General features: G+C 28.1%; 3 protein-coding genes across 3 annotated transcripts; 2 read left to right on the forward strand and 1 right to left on the reverse strand.

Moving 5' to 3' along the window:
• The first annotated feature begins 1,157 nt into the window (after positions 1-1,157).
• RpL18A (ribosomal protein L18A) lies at positions 1,158-2,414 on the forward strand. The gene is made up of 2 exons (XM_075310213.1): positions 1,158-1,307; positions 1,737-2,414. Exons 1-2 carry the CDS (start codon positions 1,290-1,292, stop codon positions 2,250-2,252), a joined length of 534 nt encoding a protein of 177 aa, XP_075166328.1. The 5' UTR covers positions 1,158-1,289; the 3' UTR covers positions 2,253-2,414.
• Positions 2,415-5,180: 2,766 nt separating this feature from the next.
• Positions 5,181-6,501, forward strand: LOC142240867 (uncharacterized). Its single transcript, XM_075312617.1, has 2 exons — positions 5,181-5,657; positions 5,719-6,501. Exons 1-2 carry the CDS (start codon positions 5,352-5,354, stop codon positions 6,385-6,387), a joined length of 975 nt encoding a protein of 324 aa, XP_075168732.1. The 5' UTR covers positions 5,181-5,351; the 3' UTR covers positions 6,388-6,501.
• Positions 6,502-9,185: 2,684 nt separating this feature from the next.
• On the reverse strand, positions 9,186-10,836 carry LOC142240894 (uncharacterized). The gene is made up of 4 exons (XM_075312647.1): positions 10,730-10,836; positions 10,608-10,652; positions 10,000-10,194; positions 9,186-9,814 (listed from the first exon to the last, which is right to left on the reverse strand). Exons 1-4 carry the CDS (start codon positions 10,784-10,786, stop codon positions 9,419-9,421), a joined length of 693 nt encoding a protein of 230 aa, XP_075168762.1. The 5' UTR covers positions 10,787-10,836; the 3' UTR covers positions 9,186-9,418.
• Between the last annotated feature and the right edge of the window lie 9,493 nt (positions 10,837-20,329).

Consider the following 20,329-nt stretch of genomic DNA (forward strand, 5'->3'; position numbering starts at 1 on the left):
TCACAGTTGGCGATTGTTGCAGCGTCACTTACGAGTCTGTGGTAGCGATGAGGATGAAATGGAACTTTGAAATTCTGGCAGGGCAATATATCTAGAACAATTTTAAGCGAAATAACTATGTTTTCACCACTTCTTTATCATTCTTATTTAAATAAAATTTGGGAAGTTGCAATTTTTTACTGAAGATTTTGTCACAGTAAAATCTTGCAAGTGTTAGCACATAATTACTTGTTGTTTTCTTGTCATAAGGTGAGCACTATGTTTTTTTTTTATCAAAACACTAAATTAAAAGTGCAAAAATATATATAAAAAATTATTATTATTTATCAAGTCTTGTCAAATTACGGATGGAAAAGAACCAAGTTTTTGTTTGCGAAATATTTATATTTCTATTGGGCTGTTTTCTTTTAGCATTAAGCAGTCACGGACTAAAAGAAAACAGAGTACATCAGCTGTTTAAATACAATCACAGAAAACAACTGAAAACTTACATTTTTAATGTATGAAATGCTCAAATAGTAATAAATATTTACTGCTGCGATTATTTATGACACTTGTTTATTTCACTTGTTTTCTGTGATTGTTTTTAAACAGCTGATGACAGTGTTGCATATTTTTGGAGATGTCCTGGATAAACGAGTACTCTGTTTTCTTTTAGTCCGTGACTGCTTAGGGTATCCAGTGCAAAAAGAAAACAGCCCTACTGTTCCACTTTGAATCTCATGTTATTCGATAAATTAGTCACAATAAATTGCTATTGTGAATCTAAAAAGCGTCACATTATCAAAATACAACGCGACTTGCACTGATGAGATGTTCTGGATAGAACACCAGTGCAACGACATATGTGGCTAAAAGAAAACATCCTTTATATTAATTAATTCAAAACAGTAACCGTGAAAACATGCTGGTTTTCAGCTTGAAATCTGAGCATAGTACTTACCTATACATAAATCATACGTGCAAAATATTTCACAGTGTCAATTAGAAGCGTAGTAAAAACTACGATATGTTAGTTGCTTTAAAGTGGGTACTATGTTTTTCCACCAAAACGGTTAATTAAATGTGCAAAACTGTACACGAAGGCAATAAAATTTCTTCCGAATCCAATACATCTTGAAGTGTAATGTGACCATAAGTTGCCGTCTTATTTCATTCATATGTCAAACCTGTTGTTAAATGCAGGTTTCTGAACTATTCCCAATTACTGTGCATAGGCGAGAGAGTACTAAAAAGATACGACAGCTGTCTCATCTCTTTCCGTTTCCTTTTTCGTGAACGCTTCCAAAATGAAAGCCAAGGGACAGGTAAATTTCCCTAAAAATATTACAAAATTCAATAAAAATGAACATGAAGAGTGTGGCAAATAAGCTTTAAAATGTCAGTGATTGATGGAACAATGGAAGAAACTGTTTTTGTATCAAATATATGGATAATTTAACAAAAATGTGAGAAATACAAATGGCATGTGGTGCCATGCAGAGATCGATCTGTCAAAACATTGAGTTGGTGTGCTAAGTTGGAACTGTCAGAAGTGGTGTGAATATTGTAAAGATATGGAAATATTTTGATCTTAGTGGATTTTGAATTGAATTATGAAATAAGGAAATATGTGTGATAATATATACAAACATATTATTTAGAACTTATTTGCCCATTTTTTGTTGTGTTGTTTGTTTTGTTGTAGTGTGGTAAAACTTTCTTCTAATGTGTTCTTTTTTCCTTTACAATTTTAGTTGAAGGAATACGAGGTCATCGGCCGCAAGTTGCCCTCTGAAAAGGAGCCTCAAACTCCTTTGTACAAAATGAGAATCTTTGCCCCCGACAACATTGTTGCCAAATCCCGTTTCTGGTACTTCTTGCGCCAATTGAAGAAGTTCAAGAAGACCACCGGTGAAATTGTCAACTTGAAACAGGTGTACGAAACCTCCCCCACCAAAATCAAGAATTTTGGCATCTGGTTGCGTTACGATTCCCGTTCTGGTACACACAACATGTACCGTGAATACCGTGACTTGACTGTTGGTGGTGCTGTCACCCAATGCTATCGCGATATGGGTGCCCGTCATCGTGCTCGTGCCCACTCCATCCAAATCATTAAGGTTGAAGCTATTGCTGCTAGCAAGACCCGCCGTGTACATGTCAAACAATTCCACGATTCCAAGATCAAATTCCCCTTGGTACAACGTGTCCACCACAAAGGCAACAGGAAGTTGTTCTCCTACAGAAAACCAAGAACCTACTTCTTGTAAGGAGGAGGAAAAGTTATTGGATGAATTGTGTGATGAAGTTGACTATGACTATGTGGGTTTTACTACAATTTCGTTTTTTTATATTCTAAGACTATGATGAATGCGTCAGTGAAACACACAGTGTTTAGTTTGGAGGTAAATAAAAGAAAAAAAAAAAACAAATTTAACAGTGTTTTGTTTGAAAAGATTTAGTGTAAAACAGAAGTATGTGGAAATTAACTATTGAAGAAAAGTGTTTGTATATTTCTCAATTTCTGGGAATGAACCTATGATCATTTGTGTTCAAGGGGGGCATGGTTAAGTTTTACAGAATTGTGTATATGTTAAAAAGAAGAACTTTTCCTATATCATAATTACACTCCATGGTGAAATATTTTGCATACCCGTCTCACATGCAGGTGACAATTAGCACAATATTGGACCATCAATCAACGAACATTCTGGCAATATTTCTGAGTATTTCTGGCTCACGATATTACTGAATATTTATGATTTAATGTAACTCTTGTATGGCACGTCTTTCGAACCCGGCTTATAGAAACCTTTAAAATTGGAAAGTAAATTAAATCGGACTTTACTCCTTGATTTAGAACTAATTGGGGTTTTTACAAGAAGATGTAAGAAATACTTTAACTCTTATTTAAGCTAATTTACTGTCTTATAAGCACTGACAATCTATTGATTCAAAGATGGTAAGACTCCAGTAGAACTATATATTTGCGATGTGATTCCTACTGTATCTAGTCTCTTAATAGATGGGGGACAGTAGGAATTTGTATTGAATAATAGATAGGGACAGTAGGAATCTAGACTAGATTAAAATTCAGACTATTCAATGCGTTACGAGTCCGAACGGCGTATCACACTGGTGCAGCCTTCTCAGAGAAGTTATTAAACACTCAGAAATGTCGAAATGTCACTAACTTTACTGAGACAGGATAAACTATAGCTGAAAAATTCTTTGGTATTGAATCGAAACTGGTAGTAAACCCATGACACTTGATATGCTAACTATTAAATTATAATGGCTCCTGGAATCTAGACTAACACCATATCATTTATTATTTAAAAGAACTTCCTTAGGAGTTAAAATAAAGAACCTATTTAGGAGGACATTTTTGGAAGTGCAAGAACAAGTTCCAAATTTTTTTGCTGGGTAGTAATTTTAAAATTGTATAATTTTTAAATGAGGAGATCTTAAAGGGCTCTCCATTGTTAATACCAAAAATTAGAACAAAATATCAAAACAACCCAACTCACAAAAAAATCTTTTTATACATTTTCCCAAAAATTTTGCAAGAACAATTAAAAAAAGAGCCAATTTAATCATTCGAAAATCTCAGGAAGTTACCCTGGCGCAATGGTAAGCCTGCACGCCTTGCATATACAGGGCCATGATTCAGTCCCAATTTCGACCAAACCAAAAAATTATTCAGTAGTGCTGGTGACATTTCTAGGTGTTTCTTTTTGACAACATTTTCTATAGAAATAAAAAGTTGACAATATTTTCTATAGAAATAACATTTTGACAAAATTTTCTATAGCAATAAAATTTTCAGAAAATTTTCTATAGAACTAGGTTAGGTTAGGTGGCAGCCCGATGTATCAGGCTCATTTAGACTATTCAGTCCATAGTGATACCACATTGGTGAACTTCTCTCTTATCACTGAGTGCTGCCCGATTCCATGTTAAGCTCAATGACAAGGGACCTCCTTTTTATAGCCGAGTCCGAACGGCGTTCCACATTGCAGTGAAACCACTTAGAGAAGCTTTGAAACCCTCAGAAATGTCACCAGCATCACTGAGGTGGGATAATCCACCGCTGAAAAATTTTTGGTGTTCGGTCGAAGCAGGAATCGAACCACGGCAAATTTTCTATAGAAATAAAATTTTGGCAAAATTGTCTGTGGAAATAACATTTTGACAAAATTTTCTGTAGAAATAATATTTTGCAAAATTTTCTATAGAAATAATATTTTGCAAAATTTTCTATAGAAATAACATTTTGACAAAAATTTTTATAGAAATAAAATTTTGACAAAGTTTCCTATAGAACTATAATTTTGACAAACTTTTCTATAGAACTAAAACTTTGACATAATTTTCTATATAAATAAAATTTCAAGAAAATTTTCTATGGGAAAAATTTTTGACAAATAAATGTTTTTTATGGAAATAAAATGTAGACAAAGTATTCTATAGAAATAAAACTTGGGCAAAATTTTCTATATAAATAAAATTTTAGAAAATGTTCTATAGGAAAAAATTTTAACAAATTAATCTTTTTTCAAAGTCCAGGTTCAAAAACATTAATTTATTATTATAACAAAAAAGGTAGAAGAAAATCGAAGAAATCTCTATGTGGATTTATCGCAATGCGAAACGCGGAAAGGTGGCCCTTATCATTGAGCTAAACATAGAACCGGGCAGCATTAAGCGATAAGAGAGAAGTCCACCTTTGTGTTATCACAATGGACTGAATATTCTATGGGACTTTTCCACTATACCTAAACTAAGATCTCTTCTCTGGAACACATCGTAAGACTTCTAGAAGCGGCCGAGTGCTTCTAGTAGTAGACCTTTTAGACGACGCTCAATTAGGAGATATATTAGTGTAATGTTTTCGACGATATTCAGAGCGTTCGAGTTTGTTAACATTAGCAGAGCGCCGAGGTGAACTAGTTTTTCCTCAATTTATTTTAGAAGAACGTTGGTTCTTGGTTACCGCAAAAACGTGTACGCGAAGAACGATAACGACATCTTCGGGAATCATGAGTTCGAGGACCAGCATTCACATCAAAAAGTGCTGCTGAAACGGCGGAGGCCGTTTGTCCACTTGGCGACAATATATAATAGACGGGAATATATTATCATATAGTCAATGGATTTGTAATCATACAAAATATTTGAAAAACTCCGACTTTGTGTTTTCTATCAAATGTTTAGTAACGAATTTTTTCATATTTGTGATATACACATTTTTTCTTTCCATTAAAATTTTTAAATTTAAATTTCGAAAAATAATTGTACCCTAGTAAATTGGGGTTAAGACAAAAAAAAATTCCTCGTAAACTAATTATTCACACGCAGGTTTTAAAATGAATACCGAAAAGGGTAAAGGCGCTTCTGGGGAGAATAATGCCCCATCCTCAACTACAACGGATAATAAAAACAACAACAATAATCCCCCATCCTCTACTACAATGAACAATAGAAACAACCAGGGCACCACTGGCGGTGCCAAATGTATGCGCCCTGGTCCAATAACCAGAAATGGATATTTGAACTTTTTGCGCGAATATCGTCAAAAACATTGCGGTCTTAGTGCTAAAGAGACAATACGTCGGGGCGCTGGCGAATGGAGGAAATTGTCGGAGGAAGAGAAAAATAAATATACAAGGATGGTAATTTATCAAAAAAGCAGAATTATAAATATATACAAAACTTGACTATAAATGTATTTAGGGTTGTGGAATTCCAAGTCGACAAAGAGAGCCTATGGGAGCACGTTCGTCTTTACGCTCTGATCCGATGACAGGACGAAGCAAATCCCGCTCCCGTAGCCGTTCTGTTAAAACGCCGGTAATTGGAAGTACCATTGCGAGACGTTCCAGAAGACGCAAACCGACGGCCGTATCAGCCGCACGTTCTGATAGGAGTGCTGGTTCTCGATCCCGTGATACCCAAAAATCTAGGAGTCGCTCCCGACGTTCTTCTACAGTACGAAGTACCGTTGCGAGACGTTCCAGAAGACGCAAACGGAGCGTATCAGCCGCACGTTCTGGTAGGAGTGCTGGTTCTCGATCCCGTGATTCCCAAAAATCGCGGAATCGCTCCCGTGTTTCTGCAATAAGCAAGAGCCGACGTTCTTCTACAATACGAAATAAATCGACAAGCAGTCGGAGATCCAGGAAGTTACCGGTTATTGGTAGCTCAACCGCACTCTCAAAACGCACTAGACGAGCAAAGCGCAGATCAGCTAGTTCAGCTCGGCGCACTGCTAATGTAAGCAAACGCTCTATGTCCCGTGGAGCAGTCACCAATAAGACATCTCCGAAATCAACATCGTCCAAAAGAGCAACTACTGGAAGCTCTCGAACCCGCTCTAGACGTATTATGGTGTGTTCCAGATAAAGAGCAAGAGCAAACAGTAAATTGAATATATAGTTGTATTGTGTTTGATTTTTATAATTTTAACTTTTTTTTGTGGAAATTTTCGACAAATTAAATACATAATATAAAAGGAAATTATTTAATTTTTTATTTCATAAAAATATCTAAAAGATATGCTTTTAATATGTTCGTGTGTCACTTTAAATATAGGGCATTCTAGAGATGTCTGGAAAGTAGTTCGCCTACAACCTTTTGTAGGCGATCATCTTTTCATTCGTGTAATTACATATTTAAGTTTAGACACCAATGCTTAGCCCTATTTGACTATGGCGAAGGTGATCCGGTTCTTATTTTTGGAATGTAAAACACGCGATATGATACGGATTCCTACTGTCTCCATCTACTATGAGTAGATGGGAACAGTAGGAATCGTTAATTTTATGATCATTATATCCACATACACATTTTCTTAACATATATTGTAATTTTCTATAGAAATAAATTGAAACTTTCTGTAGAAATAAAATTTTGACAAAATTTTCTATTGAAATAAAATTTTGGACAAAATTTTCAATAGAAATAAAATTTTGGACAAAATGTTCGATAGAAATAAAATTTTGATAAAATATTCTATAGAAATAAAATGTTGACAAAATTTTCTATAGAAATAAAATTTTGAAAATATTTTCTATAGAAATAAAATTTTGACAAAATTTTCTATAGAAATAAAATTTTTGATAAAATTGTCTATAGAAATAAAATTTTGACAAAATTTTCTATAGAAATAAAATTTTGGCAACATTTTTATAGAAATAAAATTTTGACAAAATTTTCTTTAGAAATAAATTTTTGACGAAATATTCTTTAGAAATAAATTTTTGACGAAATTTTCTTTAGAAATAAAGTTTTGACAAAATTTTTTATAGACTAAACTATTGAAAACAATTTTTGCTATAGAAATAAAATTTGGACAAAATTTTCAATAGAAATAATATTTTGACAAAATATTCTATAGAAATAAAATTTTGACAAAATTTTATATAGTGATAAAATTTTCAAAAAAAAATGTTTATAGAAATAAAATTTTGACCAATATTTCTATAGAAACAAAATGTTGACAATTTTTTTTATAGAAATAAACAATTGACACAATTTTCTATAAAAATACAATTTTGAGAAAGTTTCTATGGAAACAAAATTTTGAGAAAATTTTCTATTTCCATAGAATGTGGAATGTAAAACACGCGATATGATACGGATTCCTACTGTCTCCATCTACTATGAGTAGATGGGAACAGTAGGAATCGTTAATTTTATGATCATTATATCCACATAAACATTTTCTTAACATATATTGTAATTTTCTATAGAAATAAATTGAAAAAAAACTTTCTGTAGAAATAAAATTTTGACAAAATTTTCTATTGAAATAAAATTTTGGACAAAATTTTCAATAGAAATAAAATTTTGGACAAAATCTTCAATAGAAATAAAATTTTGATAAAATATTCTATAGAAATAAAATGTTGACAAAATTTTCTATAGAAATAAAATATTGACATAATTTTCTATAGTAATAAAATTTTGATAAAATTTTCTATAGAAATAAAATTTTGAAAATATTTTCTATAGAAATAAAATTTTGGCAAAATTTTCTATAGAAATAAAATTTTGATAAAATTGTCTATAGAAATAAAATTTTGACAAAATTTTCAATAATAAAGATTGTGACAAAATTTTCTATAGAAATAAAATTTTGGCAAAATTTTTTATAGAAATAAAATTTTGACAAAATTTTCTTTGGAAATAAATTTTTGACGAAATGTTCTTTAGACATAAATTTTTGACGAAATTTTCTTTAGAAATAAAATTTTGACGAAATTTTCTTTAGAAATAAATTTTTGACTAAATTTTCTATAGAAATAAAATTTTGACAAAATTTTTATAGACTAAACTATTGAAAAAAATTTTTTCTATAGAAATACAATTTGGACAAAATTTTCAATAGAAATAATATTTTGACAAAATATTCTATAGAAATAAAATTTTGACAAAATTTTCTATAGTGTTTGAAAAAAAAGTTTTATAGAAATAAAATTTTGACAACATTTTCTATAGAAATAAAATTTTGATAAAATTGTCTATAGAAATAAAATTTTGACAAAATTTTCAATAATAAAGAGATAAAATTGTGACAAAATTTTCTATAGAAATAAAATTTTGGCAAAATTTTTTATAGAAATAAAATTTTGACAAAATTTTCTATAGAAGTAAAATTTTGACAAAATTTTCTTTAGAAATAAAATTTTGACAAAATGTTCTATAGAAATAAAATTTTGACAAAATTTTCTATAGAAATAAAATTTTGAGCAACTTTTCTATAAAAATAAAATTTTGACAAAACATTCTATAGAAATAAGACTTTGACAAAATTAAATACAAATAAAAATTGGACAAAGTTTTCTATAGGAATAAAAGTTTGACAAAATGTTTTATAGAAATAAAATTTTGACCAATATTTCTATAGAAACAAAATGTTGACAATTTTTTTAACGAAATAAACAATTGACACAATTTTCTATAAAAATACAATTTTGAGAAAGTTTCTATGGAAATAAAATTTTGAGAAAATTTTCTATTTCCATAGAATGTGAACAAAATTTTCGATAGAAATAAAATGTTGACAAAATTTTCTACAGAAATAAAATGTTGAATTAGCGATTCCTACTGTCTTTTTCACGACATTTCTGCCAGATCTAATATTTCTAACAAATTTCTTATAAATAAAATATAAATATAAATAAAATTCAGAAACAAAGTTGTTTAATAATATAAAATTTTAAAATTTATTTGTAAAAATGTCCATAGCCATTACAATATAGAGAAACCCCTCTATAAGAATAAAACCTTGGAAATCCTGTTTATTATTCCTAATCTATTGTCCTGGGTGTAATTGACCATTTTAATTGTGCTTGTTAGATAATTTTATTTGAATTATATATAATAGAAGTTGTGTATTAATTAAAACTTTTTGTTAATGCTTATAATAAACTTATATTTCATCTTCATCTTCCTTTGATGGTTTCTTACATTCATTGAAATATTCTCGCATAGCATTGCACTCCTCGGTATCATTCCATATTGACTCAGGACATTCCTTAAATGTTTTCATCATGGCGCAATGGAATATTATGCCAGCCTGTGGTGGGCAACGTTTATGTGGTGGTGGGCCATGTGAATGTTTTGGTGGACCTTGTTTATGTTGTTGTTCAATTTTATCCATTATCTCTTGGGATTTTTCATAACATTCTTGAAAGGATTTTTTGAGAAGAGGTTTCATGTCAGGTGATTCTTCAGTTGCACTGTCTAGAAATGTATCCAAGTTATTTTCATTCAGCTGACCGTCCATCAAAATTCCAGTTTCATTAAACACACATGAGAAGAAGCACTGAAATGAATTAAGATACAGGAATAAAAAATAAAATTTGAAAAAATATATAAAAAAATAATAATAGCTGGGTGCCATTTTTTTATACTAATGGAAAGTTAGGCCATGACTGCTATTGATGAATTGATTTATGTGTTTTCATTCTATTTTTTACTGAATTTGAATTTTCCATAAAAAAGTCTTACGTGCTTATGATGACCATGTCTACCATGATGATGGTGGCCATGGGCAGGTCCATGTGGCGGTGGTCCTCGTTGCATTTCGTCATTGTCTTCAGCCATGTTCTCGGGATCTGCGGGAGGAGGTCCCATATGGGTTTGACATTTTTCTATCAATTCTTGGCTAATTAAATTTGGTATAGGACAACATTCTTTGGGATTCTACAATGAAACAGAGATATGGGTGACTTTAATACGAAAACAATAGAAGAGGATGGAAAATTGGCCGACGGGGCTGAAACCCAGCTATTTTTCGCGTTTACGTTTATGAATGAATTCATTTAGGAAGACGGAATATTATGGATCTTTTCCATCCCTGATTTCACAAGATTTGATCAAAATATAATCGCCTTCACATACATTTTTGCACTGTTTGTTTAAAGTTTTGATCGCAAAACCGAACATAATACTCACTTTAAGGCCTTAAAGGGAGTATTATGTTCAGTTTTCGAGCTGAAAATCAAAATTTTTCCAAAAAGGTTATTTTTTTTATTTGCAAATTTTCTTAATGAAAATACTGTTTTTTATATAAGAAATTTTACTTTCTTGTTCAAGGCTTAATTTCCAATACTCACCACAAATTTCGGAAAAGTCTCACAATCCACATCACCATTAGTAGCCTAATAATAAATACATACATTTAAGGATAACTTTTTTTGTTGAAAAAAAATGTATATTAATTTTTAATTTTACTGACCACAGCAAGTAATATTACTCCTAGAGCAGCGATATAAACGATCACGATAGTTTTCATTTTGAACTTCAAATGGTAACTGCATTACTTTGCCTTTTATTTCAAAAAACTGAAAAATTATTATTAATTATAAATTATAAATGCACTATAACATGTGCATGTTAACAAAAAAATATATCTTTTGTTTAGAATCTGTTGTTTTCCTCCTTGGTGTTTAAATAAACAAATTTAGATGGTAGTACACTCAAAGAAATTCGTTCGTAGTACAATAAATGTTAACTAAATTTTGAGAAAATTTTCTTTAGAAATAAAATTTTTAAAAAGTTTCTATAGAAATAAAATTACTCAACATTTTTTAATAAAAATGTCACCAAATTTTCTGTAGAAAAAAATTTTGAGAAAATTCCTAGAGAATATAAATTTTAAGAAAAAATTCCCAGAGAAAATAAATTTTAAGAAAAATTTCGATAGAATAAAAATTATGACAAAATTTTCTATAGAAATAAAATTTTTGACAACATTTTCTATAGAAATATAATTGTTAGAAATTTTTGACAAAATTTTCTATTGAAATAAAATTTTGACAACATTTTCTATAGAAATAAAATTTTGACAAAATTTTCTATAGAAATAAAATTTTGACAAAAGTTTCTATAGAAATAAAATTTTGACAAAAATTTCTTTAGAAATAATTTTTTTATAAAAAGTGTCACCAAATTTTCTGTAGAACTAAAATTATAAAAAAAAAAAATCCTAGAGAAAATAAATTTTAAGAAAAATTCCTTAGAAAACAAATTTTGACAAAATTTTTTATCGAAATAAAATTTTGAAAAAAATTTCTATAGAAATAAAATTTTGTGGACAAAATGTTTTACATAAATAAAATTTGGATAAAATTTTCTATAGAAATAAAATTTTCACAAAATTTTCTATTGAAATAAAATTTTGATAAAATTTTCTATAGAAATAAAAGTTTGACAAAATTCTCTATAGAATTAAAATGTTGACAACATTTTCTATAGAAATACAAGTTTGACAAAATATTCTATAGAAATAAGATGTTGACAAAATTTTCTAAAGAAATAAACTTTTGACATAATTTTCTATAGAAATAAAAGTTTGACAAAATTTTCTATAAAAATAAAATTTTGACAAAATTTTCTATAGAAATAAATGTTTGACAAAATTCTATAGAAATAAAATGTTCACAAAATTTTCTATAGAAATAAAATTTTGACAAAATTTTCTATAGAAATAAGATGTTGACAACATTTCCTAAAGAAATAAAATGTTGACATAATTTTTTGACATAAGAAATAAAAGTTTGACAAAATTTTCTATAGAAATAAAATTTTGACAAAATTTTCTATAGAAATAAAATTTTGACAAAATTTTCTATAGAAATAAAATTTTGACAAAATGTTTTATATAATTAAAATTTTGACAAAATTTTCTTTAGAAATAAATTTTTTATAAAAAGTGTCACCAAATTTTCTGTAGAACTAACATTTTGAAAAAAGTCCTAGATAAAATAAATTTTAAGAAAAAATTCTATAGAAAATAAATTTTGGGAAAATTTTCGATAGAATAAAAATTATGACAAAATTTCTGTAGAAATAAAATTGATAGACAATTATCTATAGAAATAAAATTGTTAGAAAAATTCGACACATTTTTTTATAGAAATAAAATATTGACGAAATTTTCTATAGAAACAAAATTTTGACAAAATTTTCTATAAAAATAAAATGTTGACAAAATTTTTTATATAATTAAAATTTTGACAAAATTTTCTTTAGAAATAAAATTTTGATAATAATTTCTAAAGAAATAACATTTTGACAGATTTTTTAAATAAAAAAATTGACAACATTTTTTATAGAAATAAAATGTTGACAAAATTATCTAAAGAAATACAATTTTGAGATAATTGGTAAAGGATTAATATTTTGACAAAATTTTCTATAGAAATAAAATTTTATTCCAGCATGGTATTTAGCAATCGACCACCTTTAATAATTTAATCATAATTCATACACACAGAAAAAATGTCAGCAAAATATTTTCAATTAAAAAAAGTTGATTGAAGATGAAAACTTTTTTAATAAAAAAAGTAAAGGGTGGTTAAAATTTCAAGGGCCGATGTTGATTTTGAATAAAGCACAAACTATTTAGGAAATTATTGTATTTTTTTTTTTATTATGATATATTGGTATTACTCAATTATGTATGGAACAAAATACCGGCCAAATGGGCGCGCGACCTCGGTGGCACACCTTCATCCGATGGTCCAAATTTTCGATGACGCTGAAGCATAATGGAGGTTCTATGCCGTTAATGTGCCGAATTATCTCATCCTTTAGCTCTTGAATTGTTGCTGGCTTATCGACGTACACCTTTTTTTCAAATAACCCCAAAGAAAAAAGTCCAACTATGTCAAATCACATGATCTTGGCGGCCAATTGACATCGCCATTACGTGAGATAACACGGCCATTGAATTTGTTGCGCAAAAGAGCCATTGTTTTGTTAGCTGTGTGGCAAGTGGCACCGTTCTGCTGAAACCACATATCGTCCACATCCATATCTTCCAATTCGGGCCATAAAAAGTTCGTTATCATCTCACGATAGCGAACACCATTCACAGTAACTGCCTGACCAGCTTCATTTTGGAAAAAATACGGCCCGATGGTGCCGCCAGCCCATAAACCGCACCAAACAGTCACTCTTTGTGGGTGCATTGGTTTTTCGACAATCACTCTTGGATTCTCATTCGCCCAAATGCGGCAATTCTGTTTATTGGCGAATCCACTGAGGTGAAAATGTGCCTCATCACTGAAGATGATTTTCTTCGAAAATTGATCATCCACTGTTGCCATTTCTTGGAACCATTTAACACGTTGTTGGATTGTGTATCTCTCCATGGGTCAAATTGAGTAAGTCTGAAATAGAGAAATGTCAAATAAAATTCCGAAAAAAACTTGGCGTTTAGGTGTTGTTCACATTCAACATCGGCCCTTACAATTTAACCACCCTTTAATTGAATTAAATAAACTGGAAACATTAAGTTAAGTCAATATATGAAAAATTTTAAAATTTTAATTGAACAATTAATTGATACAATTAACTTTTTAATTAAATTCGAAGACTAAGTCAGTGAAAAAATGATTGTCATTTTTTGTTTTAAATTAAAAAATGTATTTATTTTTAATTATATTTATTGTAAAACTAACCAAGCCGATAGACCAATAGAAAATGGTAACAAAAAATACTACAAAAATAACTTTACATGTATAAATATTTAAACAAAAATAAAAATTAAAACAAAAACTAGCAATAATAAATTCTTTAGCTTTAGCTCTATTATTCTTATATTTACTATAAGTTTAATAAATAAATAAATAAATAAATTCTAATCGAGAAAACAAAGAATAAGTAAGGATACATATTTTTAAAAATGAGAAAAAAATAAAAACTATTTTAGTGATTAAAAACAAAAGTGTGAACAACTATTAAAAAATAATGGATAGATTAAAGTGATATATTAAACAAAACAAAAAAAAAATAAATAAAACTTATTACTACTAATCATTTCTACAAAATGTGATTTTTTAACAATAGTTGTATTTTAAGTATTTAGCTTTAATAATAATAATTTATTTAATTATTTTAATATATATTTTTTTTAATAAGTATAGATACATATTTTTCAGAAAAAAAAACTATTTTAGTGATTTAAAAACAAAAAGTGTGAACAACTACTAAAAAACAATGGATAGATTAAAGTTATATATTAAAAAAAATAATAAAATTTATTACTACTAAAATATCATTACTACACCCAAAGAAATTTGTTAGCAAACATTTCCTGCTGAAACATTTCCTGCTGAAATAGCAAACATTTCCTGCTATTTTTTAAGCTCGATTACATTAAATCAGGTTTTATTTTGGCTAAAACAAATAAAAATTTCAAGTTAGGAGCTATCCTAACACAATTAAAACAATATTTTATGAATATCTATAGTATTTGACCAAAAATCTGAATATTTATCGGATTGAAGCTAACAGCAAACAAAATGTTTGCTGATCGTATTTAGAAGGTTGTAAGTATATTACAGTGCAAAACATACCAAAAACTACTTTTGGTTTTTAAATATGCTTTGGGGAAAAGTTTATAACCTAACAACTTTATAAATTGTTGTTCATTTGGCCTTGAAGTACGAAAATATAACAGCAGACATCGACTACTGTTTTTAGCAGACTTTTTTCTATGAGTGTACAATATGTGATTTTTTATCTTATCTTATTTTATTTAATTATTTTAAAATTTTTTGGGTTTTTATTGTTTTTTTTTTGCTTTTGTTTTCATTTTTTTTCAATTAATTTCTTAAGGCTGTTTAATTTAAAAAAGGGGGTATACGAGGAAAAAAATACTTTTAGACAAATAACTATTTCATCTATATTTACATACACCAAATTTTTTTTTTGAAAAATCAAATTTTTGAACAAACCGAACACACTAATGACCAGTTTCTCATCCTTGATACTTGAATATTCCTCTTCGTGAAAGTGGAATATGGAAATGTAGGGTTTTAAAAGAGAATCTCAAGCTCGTGAAGCTCCTCGGTTGGCCTTTCGAAAGAAAACCAAACAAATCGAATTCGTGGAATTCAAGGCCAAAAGATCCTGCTTTATTGGCGGTTACGTAGTAACTAACTAACTAACTAAAAAGTACATAAAAATTCCCGCTTCAAGCGGCTATTAATTCAAAACTAATACTAGTACAATAGTGAGACAAGGATGTCTGTATATGAATTCAAGTTATGAAATTGTGAAAGTAGGAAAAATATATAAAGTAAATGAAATCATATATAAAAAATGAAATGTCAAAAAATGAATAGAAAGAATAATAGGTATATTCACGTCAGGTTGAACCATGCGTTCAACAATACTATAATTTGCGTGAATGAAGACATTTCAATTAAAAAATTAATTAGATCAATTAATTTCGGCTTAAACCAGGAGGTTTCTTAAAATTATCATTTAGTAAAAATGTTGGCTATAGTTTAGCGGTATTTACTAACAAATTTCTTTGAGAGTAACCTGAGTATAATTTTTCAATTGTATTAATTACTACAATCATTTTTCCGTAACCAATGATGATTCATTAGAACTGGAACAATTGAATTGATAAAATTACTTTCCATTGTCTGCCATTTCTCCCAATTCAGTAAATTTTTAATATTTTGCACCACTTGTCTCTTTTGTTACATATGAAATGTTTATGGATTATGATTGTTTTTACAAAATGGAAGACACATACAGTTATCGACAAAAAATATAAATGGTCCCAAGTTATAATTTAAGCAGAAAATCATTTGATATTCCATTGTTACAATTTTTTCAATGGTTTTAGATATTATACGCTCATATACATAACAAATTTTGTTATTCATAACAGCAAAAATGTCTGTTGAAAGAGGGAAAGGATCAATGCAGTTGTTTTAACAAACATGTATTAGTTGAAACAGCAAACATATTTCTCTGCTGAAATAGCAAACAAATAGCCACCGTGGTTAGCATGCCCGTCTTGCTACACAAGGTCGTGGGTTCGATTCCTGCTTCGACCGAACACCAAAAAGTTTTTCAGCGGTGGATTACCCCACCTCAGTAATGCTGGTGACATTTGAGAGTGTTTCAAAGCTTCTCTAAGTTGTGTCACTGGAATGTGGGACGCCGTTCGGACTCGGCTATAAAAAGGAGGTCCCTTGTCATTGAACTTAACATGGAAACGGGCACTCAGTGATAAGAGAGTAGTTCACCACTGTGGTATCACAATGAACTGAATAGTCTAAGTGAGTCCGATACATAGGGTTGCCACCTAACCTAGCAAACGTGTTTGCTACACATTTTTGAAAAACATCTCTTCCGAAATATCATACTGCACTAGTTGAAATAGTTGACATTTTTGTCCAGTTTTTTGAAGGTCCAATTTTATTAGATAGTTCAGCGAGAATTTATAATTTCGAATCAGCAGAAAATTTCAGCAAACCACGGACTTTTCAGCAGTATGTCTGCTTTTCAATAATAGCAGATTATTAACTGTTTTATATGGTCCCAGAAGCCAGAGTTTTATCCTGATTTACTTGAAATTTTACACAAGGATTACAATTATTAGCAGTGTTGTCAATTGTGCTAAATTTGATTGAAATCGGCTCAGATTTAGATATAGCTCCCATATATATCTTTCGTCCGGTTTACACTCATATGACTACAGAGGTTAAATTTGCAATTCAATTTCAGTGAAAATTTGCCCAGGGAGTAGAATTAACATTGTAATTATGCATTCCAAATTTAATTGAAATCGGTTCAGATTTAGATATAGCTTCCATATATATGTTTTTTTGATTTCGGCAAAAATGGGCAAAATACCAATATTTTCTATTTTTATGTTAGCCTGATATCAAAGCAGGCTGGTTCAATGTCCAAATTATTTAAACTAGATATTATATTAATATTTATTCGACCTTGTTGGACAGGAAGATTAAGCGAATTGATATTATTAAGTTACTGAAAAGAAAATGCCAGATACCCATCCCGCAAGCCTGACTATACATATGTTTCAATGTTGGCCACTACACATTTCCATAGTCGTTGTAAAATCACCACTGCTAAGTCGAAAACTTGTAAAAATGACTTCAATTTCTTATTCTTCCAATACAAAATTGCTTCAGATTTTAATGTTTCCCATATTTTTTACTAACAGTGTGTTCCACTCCAGGACATTAGCCGACTTAAATTTTAAGCCTATAGATTCTGTAGAAGTCAAATTTTGTCCAGATTGAGTCAGATTTAAATGTACAGAACATTAGACGGATATTATTTGGTATCGGTAATGTGGACCTACAAAGTGGTGCAGGGTATAATATAGTCGGTTCGTGCCTAAAAAATAGCAGACAATGTTTGTTATTCCAGTAAACAGTGACTGCTTTCCCTTTTTGAGCAGACTTTTTGTTGTTTTAGCTAACTTTTCTGCTGTTTCTACTAACAAATTTCTTTGGGTGTACATATTTAATATGTCTTTTTATTCAAAATAGACGTCATATGAACTAGGTAAACTTTGCTATCGGAAAATACTACCTTAACCCAGGTAATTCGATTTTGGATGACTGTCTTTAGTAGAACTTTGTACGCAATCTGCGTTGCCACAATGAATTTTTATTTTGGACTAACATTTTTCCAAAATTAGACCAAAATTCGTACCAGCCGACCATTTTTCCAAATTAAATTAATATAATTTCACAGTTAAAATTTTTCCAAAATTTTATTTCGATAGAAATTTTTTCAAATTTTTATTTCCATTTATTTATATAGAAAATGTTGTCCAAATTTTATTTCTATAGAAAATTTCGTCAAAATTTTATTTCTATAGAAAATTTTGTCAAAATTTTATTTCTATAGAAAAATTGTTTCATAATTTCATTTCAATATGATATTTTGTCAAAATTTTATTTCAATAGGTCATTTTGTCAAAATTTCATTTCTATAAAAAAATTGTCAAAATTGTATTCCTGTAGAATTTTTTTTTTAAATTTCTGTAGAAAATTTTGGCAAAATTTTGTTTCATCAAAATTTTATTTCTATAGGAAATTTTGTCAAAATTTTATTTCTATAGAAAATTTAGTCTAAATTTTATTTCTATAGAAAATTTTGTCAAAATTTTATTTCTATAGAAAATTTTGTCAAAATTTTATTTCTATTAAAAATTGTGTCATAATTTCATTTCAATATGACATTTTGTCAAAATTTCATTTCTATAGAAAATTTTGTCAAAATTTAATTTCTATAGAAAATTTTGTCAAAATTTTATTTCTATAGAAAATTTTGTCAAAATTTTATTTCTATAGAAAATTTTGTCAAAATTTTATTTCTATAGAAAATTTTGTCAAAATTTTATTTCTATAGAAAAATTTGTCAAAATTTTATTTCTATAGAAAATTTTTCAAAATTTTATTTTTATAAAAAATTTTGTAATAATTTCATTTCAATAGGACATTTTGTCAAAATTTCATTTCTATAAAAAAATTTGTCAAAATTTTATTCCTGTAGAAAATTTTTTCAAAATTTCTTTAGAAAATTTTGGCAAACTTTATTTTTATGAGAAATTTTGGCAACATTTTATGTCGTCAATATTTTATTGTTATAGGAAATTTAGTCAAAATCTCATTTCTATAGGAAATTTTGTCAAAATCTCATTTCTATAGGAAATTTTGTCAAAATTTTATTTCTATAGAAAATTTTGTCAAAGTTTTATTTATATGGAAAATTTTGGCACAATTTTATTTCTATAGAAAATTTTGTCAAAATTTTATTTCTATAAAAAATTGTGCCATAATTTCATTTCAATATGACATTTTGTCAAAATTTCATTTCTATAGAAAATTTTGTGAAAATTTTATTTCTATAGAAAATTTTGTCAAAATTTTATTTCTATAGAAAATTTTGTCAAAATTTTATTTCTATAGAAAATTTTTCAAAATTTTATTTCTATAAAAAATTTTGTCATAATTTCATTTCAATAGGATATTTTGTCAAAATTTCATTTCTATAAAAAAAATTGTCAAAATTTATATTCCTGTAGAAAATTTTTTCAAAATTTCTTTAGAAAATTTTGGCAAACTTTATTTTTATGGGAAATTTTGGCAACATTTTATGTCGTCAAAATTTTGTTTCTATAGGAAATTTTGTCAATATTTTATTGTTATAGGAAATTTAGTCAAAATCTCATTTCTATAGGAAATTTTGTCAAAATCTCATTTCTGTATGAAATTTTGTCAAAATTTTATTTCTATAGAAAATTTTGTCAAAATTTTATTTCTATGGGAAATTTTGGTAAAATTTTATTTCTATAAAAAATTGTGTCATAATATCATTTCAATATGACATTTTGTCAAAATTTCATTTCTATAGAAAATTTTGTCAAAATTTTATTTCTATAAAAAATTGTGTCATAATTTCATTTCAATGTGACGTTTTGTCAAAATGTCATTTCTATAAAAAATTTTGTCAAAATTTCATTTCTAAAAAAAATTTTGTCAAAATTTTATTTCTGTAGAAAATTTTTTCAAAATTGTATTTCTATAGAAAATTTTGGCAAAATTTTATTTCTACAGAAAAATCTGTCAAAATTTTATTTCTATAGAAAATTTTGTCAAAACTTTATTTATATAGAAAATTTTGTCAAAATTTTATTTCTATAGAAAATTTTGTCAAAATTTTATTTTTATAAAAAATTGTGTCATAATTTCATTTTAATAGGACATTTTGTCAAAATTTTATTTCTATAAAAAATTTTGTCAAAATTTTATTTCTATAGAAAATTTTGTCAACATTTTATTTCTATGGGAAATTTTGGTAAAATTTTATTTCTGTAGAAAATTTTGGCAAAATTTTATTTCTACAGAAAATTTTGTTAAAATTTTATTCCCATAGAAAATTTTGAAAAATTATCGATTTGACGAAAATGGACCAAAATCAACCAAATTCCATTTAGTCCGACCATCGGAACAAATTTAAAAATTAAAAATTGTTTAGACCAATGGCA

The sequence above is a fragment of the Haematobia irritans genome, chromosome 5, assembly GCF_050003625.1.
Source record: "Haematobia irritans isolate KBUSLIRL chromosome 5, ASM5000362v1, whole genome shotgun sequence".
NCBI classification, from domain to species: Eukaryota; Metazoa; Arthropoda; class Insecta; order Diptera; family Muscidae; genus Haematobia; species Haematobia irritans.

Coding starts and splice junctions, on each gene's coding strand:
- LOC142240867 (XM_075312617.1), top strand. CDS start 5,352: ATGAATACCGAAAAGGGTAAAGGCGCTTCTGGGGAGAATAATGCCCCA. Junction 5,658..5,718: donor AAAATAAATATACAAGGATG/GTAATTTATCAA, acceptor AAATGTATTTAG/GGTTGTGGAATTCCAAGTCG.
- LOC142240894 (XM_075312647.1), bottom strand. CDS start 10,786: ATGAAAACTATCGTGATCGTTTATATCGCTGCTCTAGGAGTAATATTA. Junction 10,195..10,607: donor AGACTTTTCCGAAATTTGTG/GTGAGTATTGGA, acceptor GTTTCATTGTAG/AATCCCAAAGAATGTTGTCC. Junction 9,815..9,999: donor GACATGGTCATCATAAGCAC/GTAAGACTTTTT, acceptor AATTCATTTCAG/TGCTTCTTCTCATGTGTGTT.